Here is a 19,564-nt window from a genome sequence, read left to right as displayed (position 1 = left end):
TCCATGGCCTCTGCATCAGCTCCTGACTCCAAGTTCCTGCCTTGAATAAGCTCCTGTCACTCCTTTGGCAATAAACAGCTTTGTGGAAGTGTAAGCTGAATAAATCCCTTCCTCCCCACTTGCTTCTTGTACATGTTTTGTGCAGAAATAGAAACTCTGACTAAGACACTGGACTTTATGCATTATATTTTCTTCAATTGTACTACCTCGGAGTATTCACCCTGAGTGAACTGTCCTCCCCCAATTCCTAGTGCTCCTCTCGAACATTCCTGGACTTGCTCTAAGCATCCAACACATGCTTGGTGGGAATAGGCTGTATAAAATGGAGCTACAAGTGATTTTTCCACTGAGTCCAACATACCAGTGTGGGGACACTACAAATGTTGGTTTGCTTTCCATTTATTTTCTACAATTTTCTCTCTCATCCAACAAAGCAAGTTGCTATGTGAGAGGCATCAGTGTAAGTTAGCAAGGTCAAAGTTGAGTTGGGGTATATTGCCTAGGTAGGTAGCTTAGATGCTCCCCCCAAAAGTATATGCTTTCTCATTTGTAAACTGAAGAGAGTACAATGTGAAAACTATTTTGCTATAAAACAGTGTGTTATTAAATCACATTAGGGGGTGGCAATGTGAGATTGACTTGCCATCCATTCTTCTATTTTCAGTACTTACTGTGACTTGCAATCCTTCATTTCAGCATTCAAAATTAAGAAAGGTGAGTTTGCACTAATGCAATGTCGTTTCCAATGCTTTGTGTACCTGGGCAGGTCTGTGTGTTGCAGAGTGCTTCCTCTGTGTGCAGTCCCAGGCAGATGTCCCCTCCATATGCTGGGGCTGGATTCGTACAAGAACGGGTTCTCATGTAGTGTCCACCCCCGCATGTTGCTGAGCATTTAGACCAGGATGACCAGCAAGACCACATACCATCCACTGGAAAAGTACACAAAAACATAGAACTTCTTAAGTTCCCACCAGACAAATATGACACTCATAGAGATAGGATATGCCATATAGAAGACAGTGGTATACACAGCAAAAGCCACTCATGGTGTGGGGGCATTTGATGTTTCTTATTTGGTGGTAGATACAGATTTGAAGAATCTTTCCAATGCCTTCTAGTTCCTCTATTTGTTCTTCAGAAAATATTCTAAACATATAATTTCTAAGCACTATCAAAGTAAGTGACTTGAAGTTTCTAGCCCCAGAACAATGAATCACTTGCCATAATAATAAGTAACACCTAGCTAGTTCTCACCTTGGCTGTTTTTATTATCTAGCTGGCTTGAAAAGTTCTAAAGCTAAGGGTCAATAATTCAGGCAACAGACCTCCTTACAAGTCACATAATTCCTGCCATCCATGTTGGATTCTGCTCATGGCTTAAATTACCACTTAATGTATTCTAAGTAAGACCAGTTCATGAGAAGATTAGACAAACACCTTGAAGCTTAGATCCTTATTCTTTCAAGGAAAGAAAGCAATTAATTACAAAAAAAACTATTCTGGTTGAAATGAAAGTTATATATTAAATAGTTCAATAATAGTTAAAAAAAAGACTTTGTTGGAATTCTAGTTAAATACTCCACTGCTACAATAAGACAAGAATACAGTCAACAGTGATGAAGGGCAGTAAGACAAAGCTTCATAATTAACCCCCAAGTGCCAGTCACACTGTGGGTGTTCAGAGAGATAAAGTGGTGCATTTACAGCCTGTCAGCTCATGAAGAACTTGTAGTACTGATTCTTCAGCAATCTGAAGCCCGGGTCACCCACCTCTACACTGAGGAATAGTAGGGCTTTTTCTCCTTCAAAGAAACACTAAGTAGAAGTCCTGTACTCTCTGTCTCCTGGTGTGAAGGTCCAAGGATGTAAGGATGCTACAGATAGAAAACAGTGTCCCCAACAAACCACAGGTTTCTGTATTGTTCTCCAAAGAGAACATACCTGCCAGAGTCCTAGTTTGAGTTCCTGTGCCCTTGTTCCGTTTCCCTGGGCCGTATTGTTTACAGAAGAATGACAAATGGAACCTTGTGAGGTAAATCTTATCAAAAGAACTCACGCTTACTGTGCTGGGTTTTATGGATGACTCTGAAGTTACTTTTTTCTCATTTGAATACACATCTCTAACTTTGTAAGTCAAGGTCTACAGTCTAAAGTCTTTACAGCTGCATCAAATTTCAGCAGGAAAAAACAAATCAAAACAGGATGAACAGAAACAGTCATGTGCCTCTCAGCGTTGGGACAAATTACTCAGGAGCAGTTTCCGAAGGTAAAGAATAATCATTTTACTATGCGCTTGACTTTATTATTTACCTCCTTACGTATATACTTATATTAGTGTCACAGATAGAGCCAGAGCTTCCAGAATTCAAGATAAGTACTCCTCTGCTCAGCTATCTCCCCAGCCCAGCTATACCCTCATGGGCTTGCACACGAAGGCCAGAGTAGGAAATTGGGCACCCTTTGCTTTCATGCTCTCTCTGTCTTATTTCCTTGACATGGGATCTGTCACTCACATTACCATTTTAACTAGGCTTACTGGACAGGGAGCTCTTAGGATCTGCCTATCCCTTCTCCCAATGCTGAGGTTGCAGGTACATGCAGACATGCCTATTTACATGAATTTTGAGAGTTCAAACCTAATTCCCATGCTTGCATAGCAAGTGTTCTTACCTGTTGATCTGTTTACAATATCTGAGAACATTAATAAATGGTGGTGGATTTTGTAATTGATCACTAGGAACCGAATAGGGTTAAATGTAAGGTTTTTTTGGTTTTGTTTTGCTTTTCTAAGAAGGAAATGCTCTAAACTTGGTAAAAGTTGCTCTAAATACATCTTCCTTTGGCCGTATAGCTCAGCCTAAGTGGTGCAGCACTTCCTTCAACCTCGTAGCTCACATTTTTAGGAATTTTGTAGGACATGGGAGAAAAAGTTTATCTTTACACATTCAACCTCGAATTTGCCTAGTCCCTTCTTGAAAGATATAAACAATCCCACAAAGGAATCTTGGCTTTTAAAAGAAAATGAGGACAGAGTTATTTTAAGATACCAGGCCATGCACACATAATCTTGGTTCAACAGCAAGTCAACAAAAATAAAATTAAAACTAAGATGATGCTTGTCCCTGATGTGGACAAGAAACATTTACCCTCAGGGACCAGGACCACATTCAAGCATCTCTAGGAATCCACATAGGCTACTAATGCACATAAGAAATTAAGTTTAGAGTCTAGAAAAGAGGGAGATGACATTACTATGACATTCTCCCTGGCTTAAGTTCATAGCCCTGATTCAAATCTAGTGATAACACCCACGCTGCCTCCAAGCACCCAGGGGAGGAATCTTTCCACATGGGCTGTGGGAAAGAGCAACTCTGTGACCTTTCCCAGCATCTTAGCATCAGTTTGGCTGGGAAAATTGTATAGTCTGAAGAAGAATATTCTGAAGCTGGAGAAATTCAAGCATGGGCCTCGGGGGACTAGCACAGCTGCAGGACCAAAAACATCATTGAAAACCATGGCTACCAGTAAATGGGAGGACCAGATCTTTTCTAGATCATATTGAGTTGTATGAGTCATACCTAGAAAGACAAATGTTTTCTCTAGTCTGAAGTCCTTAGCTCCAAATTGTCAGCTGGGAGTATATAACCTTGAGTAACTACAGAAACAGGAAAGTGGAGAGGGACCATTGAGGAGTGGTGATGACTAGGAGCAATAGAGAGCAGAATAGCAGAGTACATGTGATCTGAAAGCGGTGGGAAAATGGGGACTTTAATTATGGAGAACAGAGGGAGATAAATTCAGAAGGAGGGTAAAATAGTAGCAAAATGTCTGAAAAACTCATAAGGAATCATAACTATTAACTATATACTTACAAATAATTAAAATACACACATATAAATATATATGTGTATACTTTATAGTATATATTATATATACCATTTACTGTATATATGTATGTAAATAAAAATTTCCCATCTGGGCTAACAATGCTCTTCACAAGAGCTATAAATTATGTATAGAATTCTAAATCTAATAATAGTTCTAAAAAAAGCCCTCTTTTGAGTTATTAGTCAGGGTTGTCCAAGAGACTCCCCAAATATAGGCTATTGATGCTGTACCTGGTTTCCTTCTAGAGATGTAACGTATCCTACTTCTGAAGATACCCATCTATTTCAGGATCTGGGGTTCAGAGGTCCTGAGGTGGATCTAACCCCAAACCCAGACCCCTGAGAACTAGTTTTCATGATATCCAGAAGGTACCACAAAAGTTTCCAAAGAAGAAAATCAACCAATAGTCCTACACATGTATGAACAACAAAAATTAACATTACGATGCCATAACTCTACAGATGCAATAGTGGTATATACATACCTGGAAGTAAGCAAAACTCTCTAATTGGACTTCAGGCTGACTCAACAACAACAATGCCTGGCACTGGAAGCTACCAGCCAACTACTCAGGGCTAGTGACGTCATAGATCTTGGAGGAAAACATACAACTGTCCCTTTCTTAAACCAGCACAATTCCTATCTAATATTCCAAGTATCTATACTTACAGCCAAAGAGAAGTGGCTCTTGGTAGTTTTGTTTGCGATAGACAGAGAGCATCACAGAGAACAAAAATGGGGCAAATTCAAAATTGTGGAGCTCAGTCATAATAGATAATATCTACAGCATGACTACTGCATTTTAGGCTCAGAATATTGTCAACAGGTGGGGGCAAGGGCTGTAAGAGCAAAAGGATCAGGGAATTAAGTATGAGGCTGTGTCTCTTAGTACGGTAGGATGTAGTCGAAGCTACATTCATAAAATCTCACCAACCTGATGCCTAAATCTGACCTAAACAAGGATAATATCATTTGCAATGTGGAAGGAGAAAAGCTCATGAGTCCACTACTTTGTACAAATAAGAAATGCTGATAGTGGGAGAAATAGTTTTCCCCAGGGAAGAACACACTAATTGGCTATCAAATACCAAATGGTAAGCCCTGAAAAACATTTTATTTAAGTATTTATGAACATATTCAATAAAATTGAAGAAAAAGAGTCATGATATAAAAGAGAGCAAGGGGCACATGGGGCATTGAAGGGAGGAAAGAGAAAGGGTGTAATGGTATAATTTACCATCAACTCAAAAAAAATAGTTCTTTTCAAAAGGAAAACCATGCGATACAAAGCTGGGGTTTTAATTTCAATTTTCTTACATGTTTATCAATCTATTACCATCCATCCACCTATCTATCCATATATTCATATATCCATCCATCATCCATCCCTCCCTCCATCCATCCACTGATCCACCCATCCAAACAATAATCCAGACATCCATCTATCCATCTATCTAATCATTCATCCATCTACCTGCTATCTCAGTCACAAATGCTTACTCAATTCTTATAAGGCAGTTTACTCAAATGGTCCAGAAAGTTCTATTTATCTACAGGAATAGATCCTAAGAATGTTATGCCCTTAAAACCAATGTATCCAAAATTTGGAATGAGTCTCTCCTAAACAGGATTTCTCACTCCTGCTTGTCAATCACTAACTCCTTCCTACTAGGCTCCTACCAACTTCTCCCTCAATACTAGGCTCACAGTACAGTGGTTGACATTATCTGTTAGGAGTCTAGTTAGTATGTCTTCAACTGATGTCATCACTGCATTGTATCATGTTACAAAACGAGAGATCAGTGACTATATCAGGCTAACATTATTTGCGTACACACACACATATTGCTCAGAAATGTAGTGTACAAATCAATGATGTGCTTTGTTGAAGGAAGATCAATTATTCAGTGTTTTGTTCCCTCATCATCTGACAATTGCCCACGGATATTTTTTGGTGTGGCAGGCTTATGTGGTCTCTAAGATAACTGTGGTGTGTGAGCCTGCTCAGCAGTCCTTAACCTCCTGGGCCTTACAGCAAAGACAGTAAACATAGAGACAGGGCTATAATGGCTTTGAGACACTGTGTTAAAGAGCCTGAAACAACTATGAGACAGCCAGGTCCCACTACATAGCTCTCCCAGTCTCCAGAAAAGAAGTCTGTCCTTAGAGGGGTTCATTCATGAGGTGAGCCCCTCTATGTAAATGATGAGGTGGAATTTGGAGCTGGCTGATGTCCGGGGTATATTACTGTGGCATCTGTGACTCTATGGACATGATAGAGGCCATAATGGAAAGGCTCGGTCTGTCTGTATCCTGAAAGTGATTAACACTTATTTTGGAGACAACATGTATTTCTGCAAACTACTTCAAAGAACTATCATCTCTATTAGTGACAGGGCTAGGATCATAACATCTGAGTATATGTTGACTAATTTTATGTCAACTTGACACAAGCTAAAGTCATCTGGGAGGAGGGAACCTCAATTAAGAAATAGCTTCATAAGATCAGGCTATAGGCAAGCCTGTAGGGTATTTTCTTAGTTAATGATTAAGGGGGGGAGGACCTAGCCCATTGTGAGTGGTGCCATCCCTGGAGGGGTGGTCCTCTGTTCTATTAGAAAGCAGGCTGAGCAAGCCCAAGAGAACAATCTAGTAGGCAGCATTCCTCCACGTCCTATATATCAACTCCTGCTTCTAGTTCACATCTTGCTTGAGTTGCTGCCCCCACTCCTTTTGATGCTATGGAACTGTGAGTGAAATAAACCCTTTCTTCCCCATGTTACTTTTGGTCATAGTGTTTCACTGCAGCAACAGGAACTGTAACTAAGACAAAGTGGTTCCTGGGAATATTGTGCTTTCTTGTAAAAATCAGACTATATAATATAATTCATTGCATATTGTATTTGTCTCTACAACAAACAGGATAGGAAGGGAACCTTGCTAGCCACAGGTGAGCTGCCTGCATTCCTGAAGAGAGACTAAAGAGAGATTTTCAACAAGTGGTTTGGATCTAGATAGTCAGGATGAGTTAGGAATCCAGGACTCCTTTTCCTTTCATTCTGTCTAGTTCCCAGCAGGTGCTGCAATCACTGCTCACACTTCTTTAGAATATCTCTCTCGAAAGGGACATGGTCTCCAGTGGCTTCAGTACTTAAAGGCAAAGGCGGTAAGCACCCAGCTTTCCCAATCTTTCCCACATCATGATCCACTTACCTGGGCAGGGTAAAATGTTGCATTCCTGGAACTCCAGCGATGGGCCAAGGCATGGCATGCCCCCGTACTTGGGTTCTGGGTTGTTACAAACACGCTTCCGGTTCCGAATGCCCCTGCTGCAGTCTCTGCTGCACTGTGACCAGGAAGTCCAGGCTGACCATGCCCCATTGACCGTATGGGCAGAGTATCTCCCAGCTCTTAGAAAGTCTCCAGAAAGCCCTGCCAAGGAAACCCAGAGTGTGATTCTATGGTGATTTTTATTCCTGTATAGGCTGTGTGTTTTATGTCTAGAATTACCCTGATAGTCAACTGAACTCTTTCATACTTCAACAGCCAAAACCCATGGCAGCTGAATGGCAGCCTCCAATAACTCAAGACTCTTTTCTGCAGTCACTTTCCAATTAGGATGCGCATAGCAATCCATCTGAATGTGCTAACACATTTAAAGATAACAATGCCTCATCGGTAATTCTTGCCCTTTTTTTTTTTTTTTTTTTTTTTTTTTTGTAGATGCCTCTAAAGCATGATTCCACTTCCCTTCCCTCGAGAGTTCTACTGTAAACTGTCCTTTTGCACCATGGGGTTGGTGTAACAGGAAAGACTTTCATCTGGACAAAGGGATACACTTAGACCTCTTTCTTAACAGTTACCATGTTCCGTGTGGATTCATGCTGTGAAAGGGTCAGAGTTAATCCCCCTTGAATCCAAAGGCCAGGGAGACAGTCCTTTGCTCCAGAGAGTTTGCCCAGATTCCATTCCCAAACAAGCATGCTTGCTAACAAAATGGAGCAGCAGGGAGTGGGGGTGTTGGTGAGGGTGCGGTGAGGGCAGGTGAGCATTACAAGAATATTGAATTGTCTTTTGAAGACTCCTTGTGCGTCAGGCCTGCTCTGAGCACTTTAACTTATTTAACAAGACTCAGTCACCTTTTGTTTGAGGGAGATGCGGCCCAGTACAGTCTTAAACCCATTCACTCACTGTCTCTAGGACAGTGGTGCTTTTGTGAACACTTCCCCAGCAACCCAGCCTCAAATAAGCCAGCCCCCAACCCCAGCAACCCAGCCCCCAACCCCAGCAACCCAGCCTCCAACTCCAGCAACCAAGCCTCCAACCCCAGCAATCCAGCCCCCAACAAGCCAGCCCCAAATGCCAGCAACCTAGCCCCCAAACCCCACAGATAATCTCTAGCAACTTCCTTGTTTGCTTAGAAATGGTGAAGTACAGGCCTGAGGATTATCTGAGAAAAGGCTTTCGGAGTAGCTTTCTGGAACAATCCAGAGCTTTCTGGGTTAGCAATAAACAAACAAGGATGGATGGACAGTTAAGCCTCCTGTTGTGTGGCCAGCAGCACATCAATCCACTTTTCAGTTTTTAAGCCATCAGTAACATGATATAAGGATTATCATTAGAACTCACAACCATCAAATCAGACTGTTTGCTGTTCTTTGTGCCATGGACAATGCTTACAGTTTTAATAAAATGTAGGATATCTTTTTATAAATGTGTTTCATAAAAATTCATAATTTTGTATAAAATTATTTTTTAAAATTATAGTTTTTTTCCTGAATATATACTATTAATCTTTAAAACATACTAGCTTTGGTTTTATATGTATCTGACAATGGAAGGAATTTTAAAAATATGTGTTTGGAAAGGAAAATAAAGTCAGTTACAAAGATATGTCATGATTCATTTTCAACTTTTCATTTTGATGCCACAATAAATAAATGTTTATGGCCTGTACAAAAAAAGTCTGTCAGTGGCTTGGTGACAAGGTCACCAAATCAGACAAATGAAATGAAGAATGATCAGTTAAACATTAATTTTTAAGATGAAGAATTAATAATATTTTAAGATATGTGTTTTCCACATGGACTTCAAAAAACTTCACAGGGTATAGGTGTATTTATGAAATTACAGGGGATATAATTATAGTGAAATCACAAGATTAAATAGGAAAAAATGGAATAGTATCTGAAATTCATCTTTGAATTCTTATTCTCATATTTCATTTAATAACCTTGATTGAAATGACAAGACCATCCATTACAGAATGGATATTTTCAGTTGGGTCTCCTTTATCCTTTTCTTGGAATTTCCAAGTAAATCTTTTGTTTGGGCAACAGCAGGTTTTTATAAAAGAAGCAAGACTGACTGCTCTCTGTTGCTCACCTTTCAGGCGATGCTATTAGTTCTAAGTGGTTTGTTTATTTTCATAAAACCCTTTATCATAATAGACTCCCTTTTAGGAAAGTGTTCTGCTAAACTCTACAGCAATCTGAGATATGTCAATACTTGCACGCACAGTGGCTGAAGAGGGATGCTTTGAGAGTGAAGTGTTTGATAATAGAGGCTGTTCCTCAGCTATCCAGGTAGGCTACCGACTGCGAGAGAAGGCTTGGGGACCTAGGACATGAGAGCAGTATGGCCTATCCCTTAAAGCTTGACTTGGGTAGGAGAAGAAACTCACAGTGCCCGCCCTCTCTAAATGTACTCTTTGTTAGCATTTCTTCTAGGCTTTACCTAACAGTTATCTAGCAGTAGCCAAGTATAAGCCTAGCAGAAGGACTGTTTAGCCTCTCTCTCTCTCTCTCTCTCTCACACACACACACACACACACACACACACACACCACCCTGGCTTCTCTCTCCCCACTTCTCTCTTCCCACTTCTCTCTCTCTCTCTCTCTCTGTCTCCTCTTTTTCTCTGTCTCTATTCTTTTTTCAATCCCCCCATCTCATGTCCCCAAATAAACTTCACATTTTTTTTCATCTAGCTGGTACCTCAGCATGGGGGATGCCTCCACATGGGCCCACTGAGGCACCCCTCTCCCACAGCATCACGCTACCGCACTTTACAAAACATATCCTACCTGCGTGTTCCAATAAGTAATCTTTATCACAGGAAGGACCCTCCCTATGTCTGAAGAGCAGTCTATGAAAATAATTGTTCTAGGACACTTTATGTTCCACTTGTGTTGGGAGAATCAAGTCATATCACGATCATGAGAGTTCTGAGAAATGCCTGTGAATGCTCCGCCATGAGATTTAACTGTCTTTCTCATGATGTCATCCTCTGGGGACTTCTCCACGAGTATCTCTCTTAAGAACTAGAATATATGTTTTGCAATTGGATACAAGTATTGGAGAAAAGGAAGAACAAAGCAAATAATGAAGCTAGTCTCAACCATTCCTGCAGTGGAGACTGATAAACTCCAGAAGTGCTCTGCCTCAGGTGCCATCACAGCTAGTACCTAGGCCAGGCAGTGGGTGGGACTGGATCTACCTTGGGCTTTCTACAATCACACGGAAGGGATTAACAAGACCACTAGGACAAAGCACTATTAGTCAGATCAAGTGTGCTACTTAACAGAAAAGTCACTTTATGCTATAAAAAGAAATGTACTTCTACTGTCTTTGTTTACTTTAGGTTTTTTAAAGAAGGGGGAAATCTAATGTTCTGCTACTATTTTTATTCCAACTACTATTTTCATCATGTTCTTTTATGCTAAGTAAATCACACACAAACTATTTCGTATCTACCATAAACACAACATTGTTTGATCAAGGGCTCCCCCTATTTTTCTGTTTTGTTAGAGACAAGGTTGTGTGGCAAGTCCCCACAGAACCCCCTTACCATCTGTGGAGCAGCCGCTGGTCCCGTCACTGGAACAGTATCGCATTTCTATCCTCTGTCTTCCTACTTCCAGCAAATTTGGATCTGGCAGGCGAGCTTTACAGGTATAGCGAAACCGCTGCTCATAGTGGCCTCCGTTATCAGAGATGTTGACGGGTGTCCAGGGGGTCCATGGTGTGGTCTTCTTCAGCTCTGGGCATGCATTGGTGTTACAAGGCTGGTATTCCTGGAGGTAAAGATACAAAGCATGTTTTACTCCTACAGCACATAAGTAGCTGGAGGAGAGGGGATAGACTCCCTTTTCACTATGTCACAGGTCCTCAAAAATTTGGAGCCTTAGATACTCAAAACTACATAACCAAAGCCACATTTATGTTAAACTGTTCCCTAATAGAGTACTTAATTCTCAAGTCATCTCCAAAAGTAACCTGTGTTTTCTCCTGTGTTGACAATAAACATGAGATAGTAAACAAAACTGCATGTGAAAAATAGTTGGCACCTTCTTAAAAAGACATCTACCTTTTACATGATAGGTTGTTCATCTTGGTGTTTGTTTAGCTGTTTTATTAAAGTGTTAGAACTACAATATGCTCTTTAGAGCCTTGATGGTTTAATTTGAGGTTAATGGGCGTTAGAAGCCTTGGGAACACATTCATATCTTTGGAATAATGGACTACCCAGATAGCACAGGGAATAATGCACAACCTGTAAGGTCTCTCCCTCTATTCCTCCTATTAACTTATGACATTTCTCAGTTTCTCTTCCATCCTTTCATGCCTCCATATGGCTACAGGTTGGAGGGGCCTGGAAACTCAGTAGACAATAGTTTTAAAGATCTACCAAGTGAGAAATACTACCTGGATGGGATAGAAATAGGACACAGATGATAAAAAATTATGCCTGTCACATTTACCTATGTACTTGGTAACAAATACTATAGAAACAGAATGAGGAATAGACAGTGGACTTTTGAGACAGTTCTGTGTCACAATTCTCCCATCTAGCCATAAAAGTGATTTCATTAGGAGAAAACTAACAACACAATGCACCTACTTAAGGGCATACTGTAAAGTTTTAAATGACTGGTAAACAAGTACAAAGCATGAGCTAAGTCATTTTCAGGACATGGCAGCACTGTTGCATTTGTGAAAGCACCCTGGCTGTTGCTGTATGCACAAGACCTGCACAAGATTGAGCCATCCAGCCCCAGCATGGATGATACAGACACTAATAATACCCTATCCTTATCTAGGAACATTGGCAATTTATGGCTGCTGGGGTAAGAAGTCAGTTTTATTCAGGATGTGGCCTGTAAGAAGTTACTTTTGTTCTAATAGATGGTCCCACGACCACACATGTATTGAAAACAGTAAGTGGACACAGCAGCCTTTCTGAAAAAGGCATATGAAGTTTGGAGGTCTGGATATAGTGGAAGAAATGACAGGAGGAAATTTGTGGTAGGTTGGATAAAGAAGAACATATTCATGTATGAATTTTCAAAGAAATCCCAATAGAAAGGCAAGAATGGTTGTGGTGGATTCTCTGCATTTCTGGGCTAGGTTTCTGTTTCTTGTTGGGAAAGTCATCACTCTCCTTAGTTTACTCCCTTTCTGCTGGAGTAAATTCTGTAGTGGCATTCAGAAGTAAGGATGTCTTCAAGACAAATACTTCATGCCTTGTTATTTTCACATAACATCTACATGCCACTCTATTAAAATACTGGTAAAAACTTTAAGTCGAAAATAAATTTCCTTCAGAAAGGAACATTTTCTGTGCTTTTATTATCTCGCAGTGCAGTTACTTCATCAACTACCAGTATTTGGGTTATTTTGGAAAACTATTTCAATCTATAAATTGACACTTTTCTGTTGTTGTTTTAGAAATTTTCTTGATGGCTTTGTTATATTTTTGCTATCACTGTCCTCTGTTCTTACTGGAATTTCACTCATCTAGATATGATCTCTTAGCTTCAACTTTTAATATCTCACCTTTTATCTCTTATATTTTTATTTCTTTATTTCCCCTGACATTTTAGGGGAGTTCCTAATTTATTAATTTCTGTGTTGTTTCCATAAATAGTTTGGGTACAGTGAGCCAGTTGTTCTGATCAGTCTGGAAATTCCTGAAACACAGTTTCTAAATGCCAACCATTAGGCACCTAGGAAGCAGGTCCCTCTAAGCTCAATGTCTAGGCTAGTTGCTATGGTAACTTCTCTGCACAGGTCCATCTCTGTCAGTCTAGATTCATTTAATTTTTTTCACTGAAAACAATAAAATCTGGTTCTTATTTTTTTCTATTTTCTGGGATTAGGACATGAAAAAAAAAGCAATCTCCCTAATACAAAACTGGGGAGTTTCTAGCAGCAGAAGAAATGATCATCCCTGGTGTCTGTGACAGTAGCTTAAGCTGGAAGATTAACGTGCTCTTATCTTGCTCGTTCTAACTATTTTAAGTAGACTTCACACAGTTTTCTTCCTTCTTCACAATGAGAATTACTCAGAAGTCACATTTGTAACAAGTGGAACTTGACACAGAACACATAAAACTACTACAACGGTTCCTCCGACTTAATACTCTTAGCCATTCCTACCAATTCACACCATCCACACTCCAACAAAAATGGAAAGATGAATGACTTCATTTTTCTCTAAGGACTGTAAAATTTTGGATGCTGCCTGTTAAATGGAAAAACTGTCAGTGAATGCTATAAATCCACCTGGGCAAGCAGGTGGATACAGCATGTGCCTGCTCCCTCTTGTATTTGGCATAGAGGCTATCAGACAGAAGAGGAGTAAGCCTCCTTCTTGACCCTTCTGTGCATGTTTGTGAGAAGTGCTGAATTGAAAGAATCATACAACACTATCATCTGATACCCCTTGACAACTTGGCTGGGCAAGTGTTATGTTCAGGAATTCTTTGATAATGTAGACTTAAAATGAAGTTGAGTGGATTGATTTGTGAATTGTGTAGTTTTTCAGCACCAGGGACTTTAACATTGCCTGTAGGATAGTTGGGTCATTACTTGTATGAGGCTACTCCCAACAGCCCCTAGCTTTTTCACACCCGAGGATGAACAGTACTTGCATGGGTGGTACTTGCATCTGAAAGCAGGCTGCCATGTCTGGGTTGGCATCTGTCAGAAGTACAGAATGTCACACATTCCTAGCAGTGACTGTGGCCCACTGTATCCAAACATCAAGTGGGGCTCATTGTCTCTAAGTCTCCAATAACTGCATCAATGTCCATGTTTGTTATCTCCTAGAGTTTAACCTGCAGCTCAGGACTTGCCTTACCAGCCTCCGATGCTTGACTCTGCCTATATTTGTATCTAATTATGAAAGGTTAGGAAATGGTGAGGCCAATCTGCTTAATCTTAATTTCGCAAATTATGTAGTGATTCAGTTCACCTGTGATCCCTCAGATGGTTTAGCTGGATCTATAAGCTATAGTTTACTGGTTTACTGCCGCAAAGACTATCCAAATTTGAAGGACTAGCACCCAATTAAACAATAAAGAAATATTGATTTAAAAGACAATTCTAAGGACTTAATTATCTGCCACACATGAGTCTTAGTATTCTGGTAGAAATTAATAGATAAGAATGGCTAGTAAGGCAATTTCAAGAAAGTTCTCATTCTTTCCATATCTCAGCCAGCAAAGATAAAACCATCCATTTAAATTTTTAATCCAGAAATCTGTGAGACCCTCAGCTGCCCCACCTTTGCTTTTCTCCACTTACAGAGTGCTGTAAGTGTAGCCTGTTGGGTTCATTCCCTACCCCAATCTTAACCACGTTTCTTCTCCTTCAGGGGAAGATGAACATTATTCATCACTTCAGCTCATGTTGGAGAAACAAGGCAAGCACTTCACTAATGCTTAATTGTCGGTCTAAATTCTGCCTCCACTATACACTGCAAGTTTGCAGGGATAAAAAAACTTTCACATTTTATCTTATATCACCAGTGGGAGGCACAGTTACATGATTTGCCTGTTAAATGGGTAAACTGTGTTGATCATGGTTCAGATAAGCCTATTCAAGAGGAATTCACATAAATTTGGTTGGCAAATTCAGATGGTTATGTAGAGCCTCCTGTTTTGCTGTTTATTTTTTCTTGGAAAAAGCTAAAACATTTTATAGATTAAAAATAAAGTAGAGAGATGGAGCTGATCCAAGAAGAATTTTCCTGCCATATGCTCAGTACAAAGTGGGAGAAGAATCTTTAAAGTCTTTTCATCAATATCTGAATACACAAACCAATTTACACCCATACGGAATGTCTGTGGTTTCTGTGTGCATTTATCAAGTTCTCATTCAGTAACTAAGCTTGGCATGCAGAAACAGAAAGCTAGCCTCCATAAAAGAAGCCAGAAAGCAATTCAATTGTGTTAGTGAAGTGCCCAAGCATGGGTGCTTCTGCAGGCAAGTAGAGCTGAAACCACAAAGACAAGATCAAAGGGAAGCTTTGAGAATTAATTTAGTAATACCTATGAAGGTAGGCAAGGGAAGGTCATTGATTCAGACTAATGTGGTCACAAAGTAGCCTTCTCACTACCAAGACAGAGCAACAGAAATGAAGTCTTTTGTCAAAATAGCCCAAAGTAACATGGAACAACCATTTTTGAGAGGCTAGCCACCAGGCAACAAGAGAGTAATTACTGCATGGTGGTGAAAATGGAGGGAACCTCAGGAGGATGGCAGCAGTCCTAAAGAAGTTCCCTGAGAGAAGCCAAAGGAATGGAAAGCCATCTTAGGTTCAAACCTGGAAAGAAGTGGAGGAGATATAGATTGGATATAGTCAGAGAGGAGAGATATTCACAAAAATAACAAACAAACAAATAAAAATCTAGAGATACAAACAGCTCCCTTTACAAGTATTCCTGTGAATGAAAATAAGCACATATATTTTAAGAGAGTTCATAGAGGTAAAGATGACCTAAGAGAAACACAAGGAGAAAAACAAATGGCCTTTCTAAAAATATAAACCAATATTGGCGGGGAATTGTGCTGGCTCTTACAAGCAGGTGGTGGTGGTAGGCAAGCATTGAATCCTCAGGTCATTGTTCAGGTACCAGGAAGAATCTCTCTTCTTCAGTGAGGAAGACAACTTACCAGAGACTAAATGTTGCCCTGCTCTAGTGAACAGTTGTGTTGCCTCCCATGCCCAGCTTAGCCTCAGGCCTTTGACGGCTTTTGCCCAAGGCAGTCATCTAAGAAATTAAGCTGAAAGACCTTTTGTAGACTATCGGCTTATCTCTAAAAGAAGTTGCCGGAGAAGCTCACCTGGGATATTAACTACGCCTGTGACAATGCCTACTGCCTGAAGACATCTGCAGACTTCTGACCCGTTGGTGACCTTTGCTTGTGACTCCCTCTTGACTCTTTCCTGACTTCTCAATGTTTATATTATCCAAATATTTTATTTCTGGAGGTTTCAGTTCTTACCGGCCTATATAAGCTCAAAATATCCCCAAGTAAACAGGCCTTAACTGAGACTCAACTTGGCCTCACATCTCTTTGTTCTCCAACCCATTTCATTTTGCAGGTCCTGTCTGACCTCTGGTCTGAAGAGACCCACAGACCCGAGTGAAACCATGGGACAGACCCACTCACAGTTGTAAAAGGAAGAACCCAAATCACCAAACAGGATTTACATTACTTAGTTGTAAACCAGCGCCCTGGTATATTTTCCTAATAACAACAGCAAAGAAGTAGGTCAAACTTATAATATCTAGCATCCATTCTAAACTTATGGTTTACAATGAGTTAAAAACCCACAAACTACTATGAAAAGTCAGTCAGTTGCAACTGATGCAGAAACAAATCAGGTGACAGAAACTCCAGTCAACAATATTGACAGACTTATTATAACCTTGTTCCATATGGCTCATATGCCAGGAGCAATACCAAACATACTAAGTAGTGAGCTGAGGCTATGAGGAACGATGACAGTGATATGCTGCTATTTACGGTACCTGCAGAGTACTGCAAGGGAGAGGGGGAACCCTGGATGACTTTATGGGAACAGCTGTAATAGGACACCAAAACCAGATGAAAATTCAAGTGTGCCTCTTCAAAGACCTGGACTTGAAAGTTCTAATCATGACATTTCTAAATCAAATATAAATGTGCATATGTGTTATATGTGTACATTCTGTGTGCATACATAGCAAGTGTGAACACATGTTGATATCACAGTATTTCTCATGTCTTTAGTATTTGGATATTTGGAACTGAATAGACCTATTAAGTCATTGTAGGCAAATGCTCTTTTTCATTCACTTGAAGGCTCGGAGAAGGAGCTGTTTGAATCTCCAGGTTTTGTTTGTTTGTTTGTCATTTCTGTGCACATCTCTCCTTTCTGACTATATCCAATCTCTATCTCCTTCACAAGTCAAAGCCTACGCCATCCTTTCCACTGTCATTTGGACAAATACCTTTGATGTGTGTGTGTATGTTACAATGACAATACCTGTCCTTATACAAGTGGTGCTGTTTTCCACCACATAGCCACTCAGCACACCAACTTCATAACACAGCACCCATGTGTATGTGTAAGTAAGCATGTTCGTCATCTTTTAAGATCACATAACTTGTTTCTAAGCAATGTCGCTGCCAGCTGAGTGCTCAGGCATGATGGTCTCCTAGCACCTAGAAGCTTCTGCACACTGACTTCTGCATGAGGTTTTGACAGCTGTTCCGAATACCAAAGCACACGCTTTTAAATGAGGTTCAGAATGTGAAAGCCTGAGGATCCAAAGCTTGCCCACCACCACCACCTGCTTGTAAGAGCCAGCACAATTCCCTGCCAATATTGGTTCATCTTTTTAGAAAGGCCATTTGTTTTTCTCCTGTAGTTCTCTTAGGTCATCCTCACCTGTCTCACACCAGCAATCAACACTAACACTATACCCAGCTCCCACTAGTAACAGACAGTGATGTTGTAAGGAGTCTAAAAGCTGTTCCTGGATTCTTGCTACACTTCTATAGGCTAGAGAAGTACAGTGGAAGAGAAACAATATGAAAATTATGTTGTGGCAAAGGTGAGTGATTTTACATGGGAATCCGCTCATGATTACCCTGTCCCTCACAGCAATGGGTATTTCAGTAGAGTCTCCTAGGTAACAGTATACTTTATGATACATCATAGGCTTTGCAATTTAAAATTAGCACATGAAGTGTTAGAAATAACAGTGGAATTTTTCAAATAAAGTGTTACTTAGTAATTTCTCCTCCAACTTCAGTATACTCCCATTGGTACCTTTCCCCAGCCTCAAGTCCACTTTATTTCCACATAAAAACTCGTTATCAACATTATACTAATGTTCCAGGGGAAGTCTGAGATACTTGTTTTCAAACCAGGAAAGAGAAAAGAATGCCCACTCTCATCTCTTATGCAGTATAGTGGTTGGAGTCTTAGACAGAGCACTAATGCAAGAAAAAGGCTTACAGGGGTAAAAATTTTAAAAAGAGGATACAGATGAAATAATTTTACAGTTAAAAGGCTTTAAGGATTCCACCAGAAAACCCTTAGGTATAATAAGCATTTTCAGGAAAGTTGTAAAACTTCATACAGCCCCTCCCTGACTAGCCTTCCTAGGCCATTGATATGTTCCTTACATACATGCAAAGTAGTTTCCCAGGCCTGTGAACTTCCTTGGCAAGCTGTGGGGGCAATGGATATCATAGCTTTTCAAGAGAGGGGTGAATTGATCCCAACACCTCAAGGGCTTCTGTGGTGTGGTGATTTGAATAGGAATGGACACCATGTGTTTGGATGCTTGACCACAGGGAATGGCACTATTAGAAGGTGTGGCCTTGTTGGAGTAGGTGTGACTTTGTTGGAGGAAGTGTATCACTGAGAGGTGGGCTTTAATGTCTCAGAAGCTTAAGCCAAGCCCAGTGTCCCTCTCTTCCTGCTGCCTGGGGATCCAGATGTAGAATCCTCAGTTCCTTCTCCAGCACCATGTCTACCTGCATGCCACCACGCTTCCCACCATGATGATAATGGACTAACCCTCTGAACTGAAATCCAGACCCAACTAAATGTTTTCCTTACTAAGGGTTGCTGTGGTTATGGTGTCTTCTCACAGCAATAAAACCCTAACCAAGACACATAGTAAAACCTGGGAGTAATGAAAATCATGGTGTCTCTAGGGAGCAGTGAGCAATTCCAGCACCTCAGAATGTCTGAAAACATGCACTCACTTTCTCCAAGTAGCAAGTATGGATTCCCAGTACATAATAACAAACAAGAACTCCTGTGTTTTCTTTCATAGAAAAGCTGTGGACCATGCATATATGGGAGCATTTATCTATGTGCAGTAGAATATATATGCATGCACATAATATACAGTAAGCTGGTTTTCTTTTTCACACACTGCTTTAGACACTCTTTTTAGTAATACTGTTGTAGATGGATCAAGAGAATAAGAAAATCCATGGTGCTGCTGGAGTCCTTCTTTGTGGCCAAGGCTTTGATTTGTACGTACTTCTGCCTCTGCAAACTTGCCTCTCAAATGAGAAGATCCATCTATCCACTTTATTCTCTCACTAAAATGGCTGTAAATTCTTTATCTCCAGATGTGAAAGGCAAAGATGCACACATCTGGCAAAAATCTTGCAATGAGATGAGAAATTCCCTTTGGGTTAAAGTGAACACACACCCTTGAGGGAAGTAAACAGGAGAACTTAAGCCTGTTTACTTTCTCTGGACTCTTATGTTCTCCCAGGAAAAATGTTTAGTATGCTATGCCCACTGAGAGCCTAAACAGGCTTTAAACATTCTTATGAGGAGTTCTGAGGAGTTTTGCATGATATGGTAGAAG

The 19,564-nt window shown here is 40.4% G+C and overlaps 1 protein-coding gene across 3 annotated transcripts in view; it reads right to left on the bottom strand.

The window, feature by feature from the left end:
* Positions 1-19,564, bottom strand: part of Sema5a (semaphorin 5A) — a 441,538-nt gene that overhangs the window by 16,213 nt on the left and 405,761 nt on the right. For all 3 annotated transcript variants that reach the window (XM_031359853.1, XM_031359854.1, XM_031359855.1), the window contains 3 exons: positions 10,738-10,963; positions 7,102-7,320; positions 759-929 (listed from right to left, as the gene is read on the bottom strand). In XM_031359853.1, coding sequence (XP_031215713.1) covers positions 759-929; positions 7,102-7,320; positions 10,738-10,963 — 616 coding nt within the window. The remainder of the gene's footprint in view (positions 1-758; positions 930-7,101; positions 7,321-10,737; positions 10,964-19,564) is intronic.

Source organism: Mastomys coucha, unplaced genomic scaffold (genome assembly GCF_008632895.1).
Source record: "Mastomys coucha isolate ucsf_1 unplaced genomic scaffold, UCSF_Mcou_1 pScaffold8, whole genome shotgun sequence".
Lineage (NCBI taxonomy): Eukaryota > Metazoa > Chordata > Mammalia > Rodentia > Muridae > Mastomys > Mastomys coucha.
Note: the sequence above shows the minus strand (reverse complement) of the source record. Positions and strands in the feature narration are given on the sequence as shown.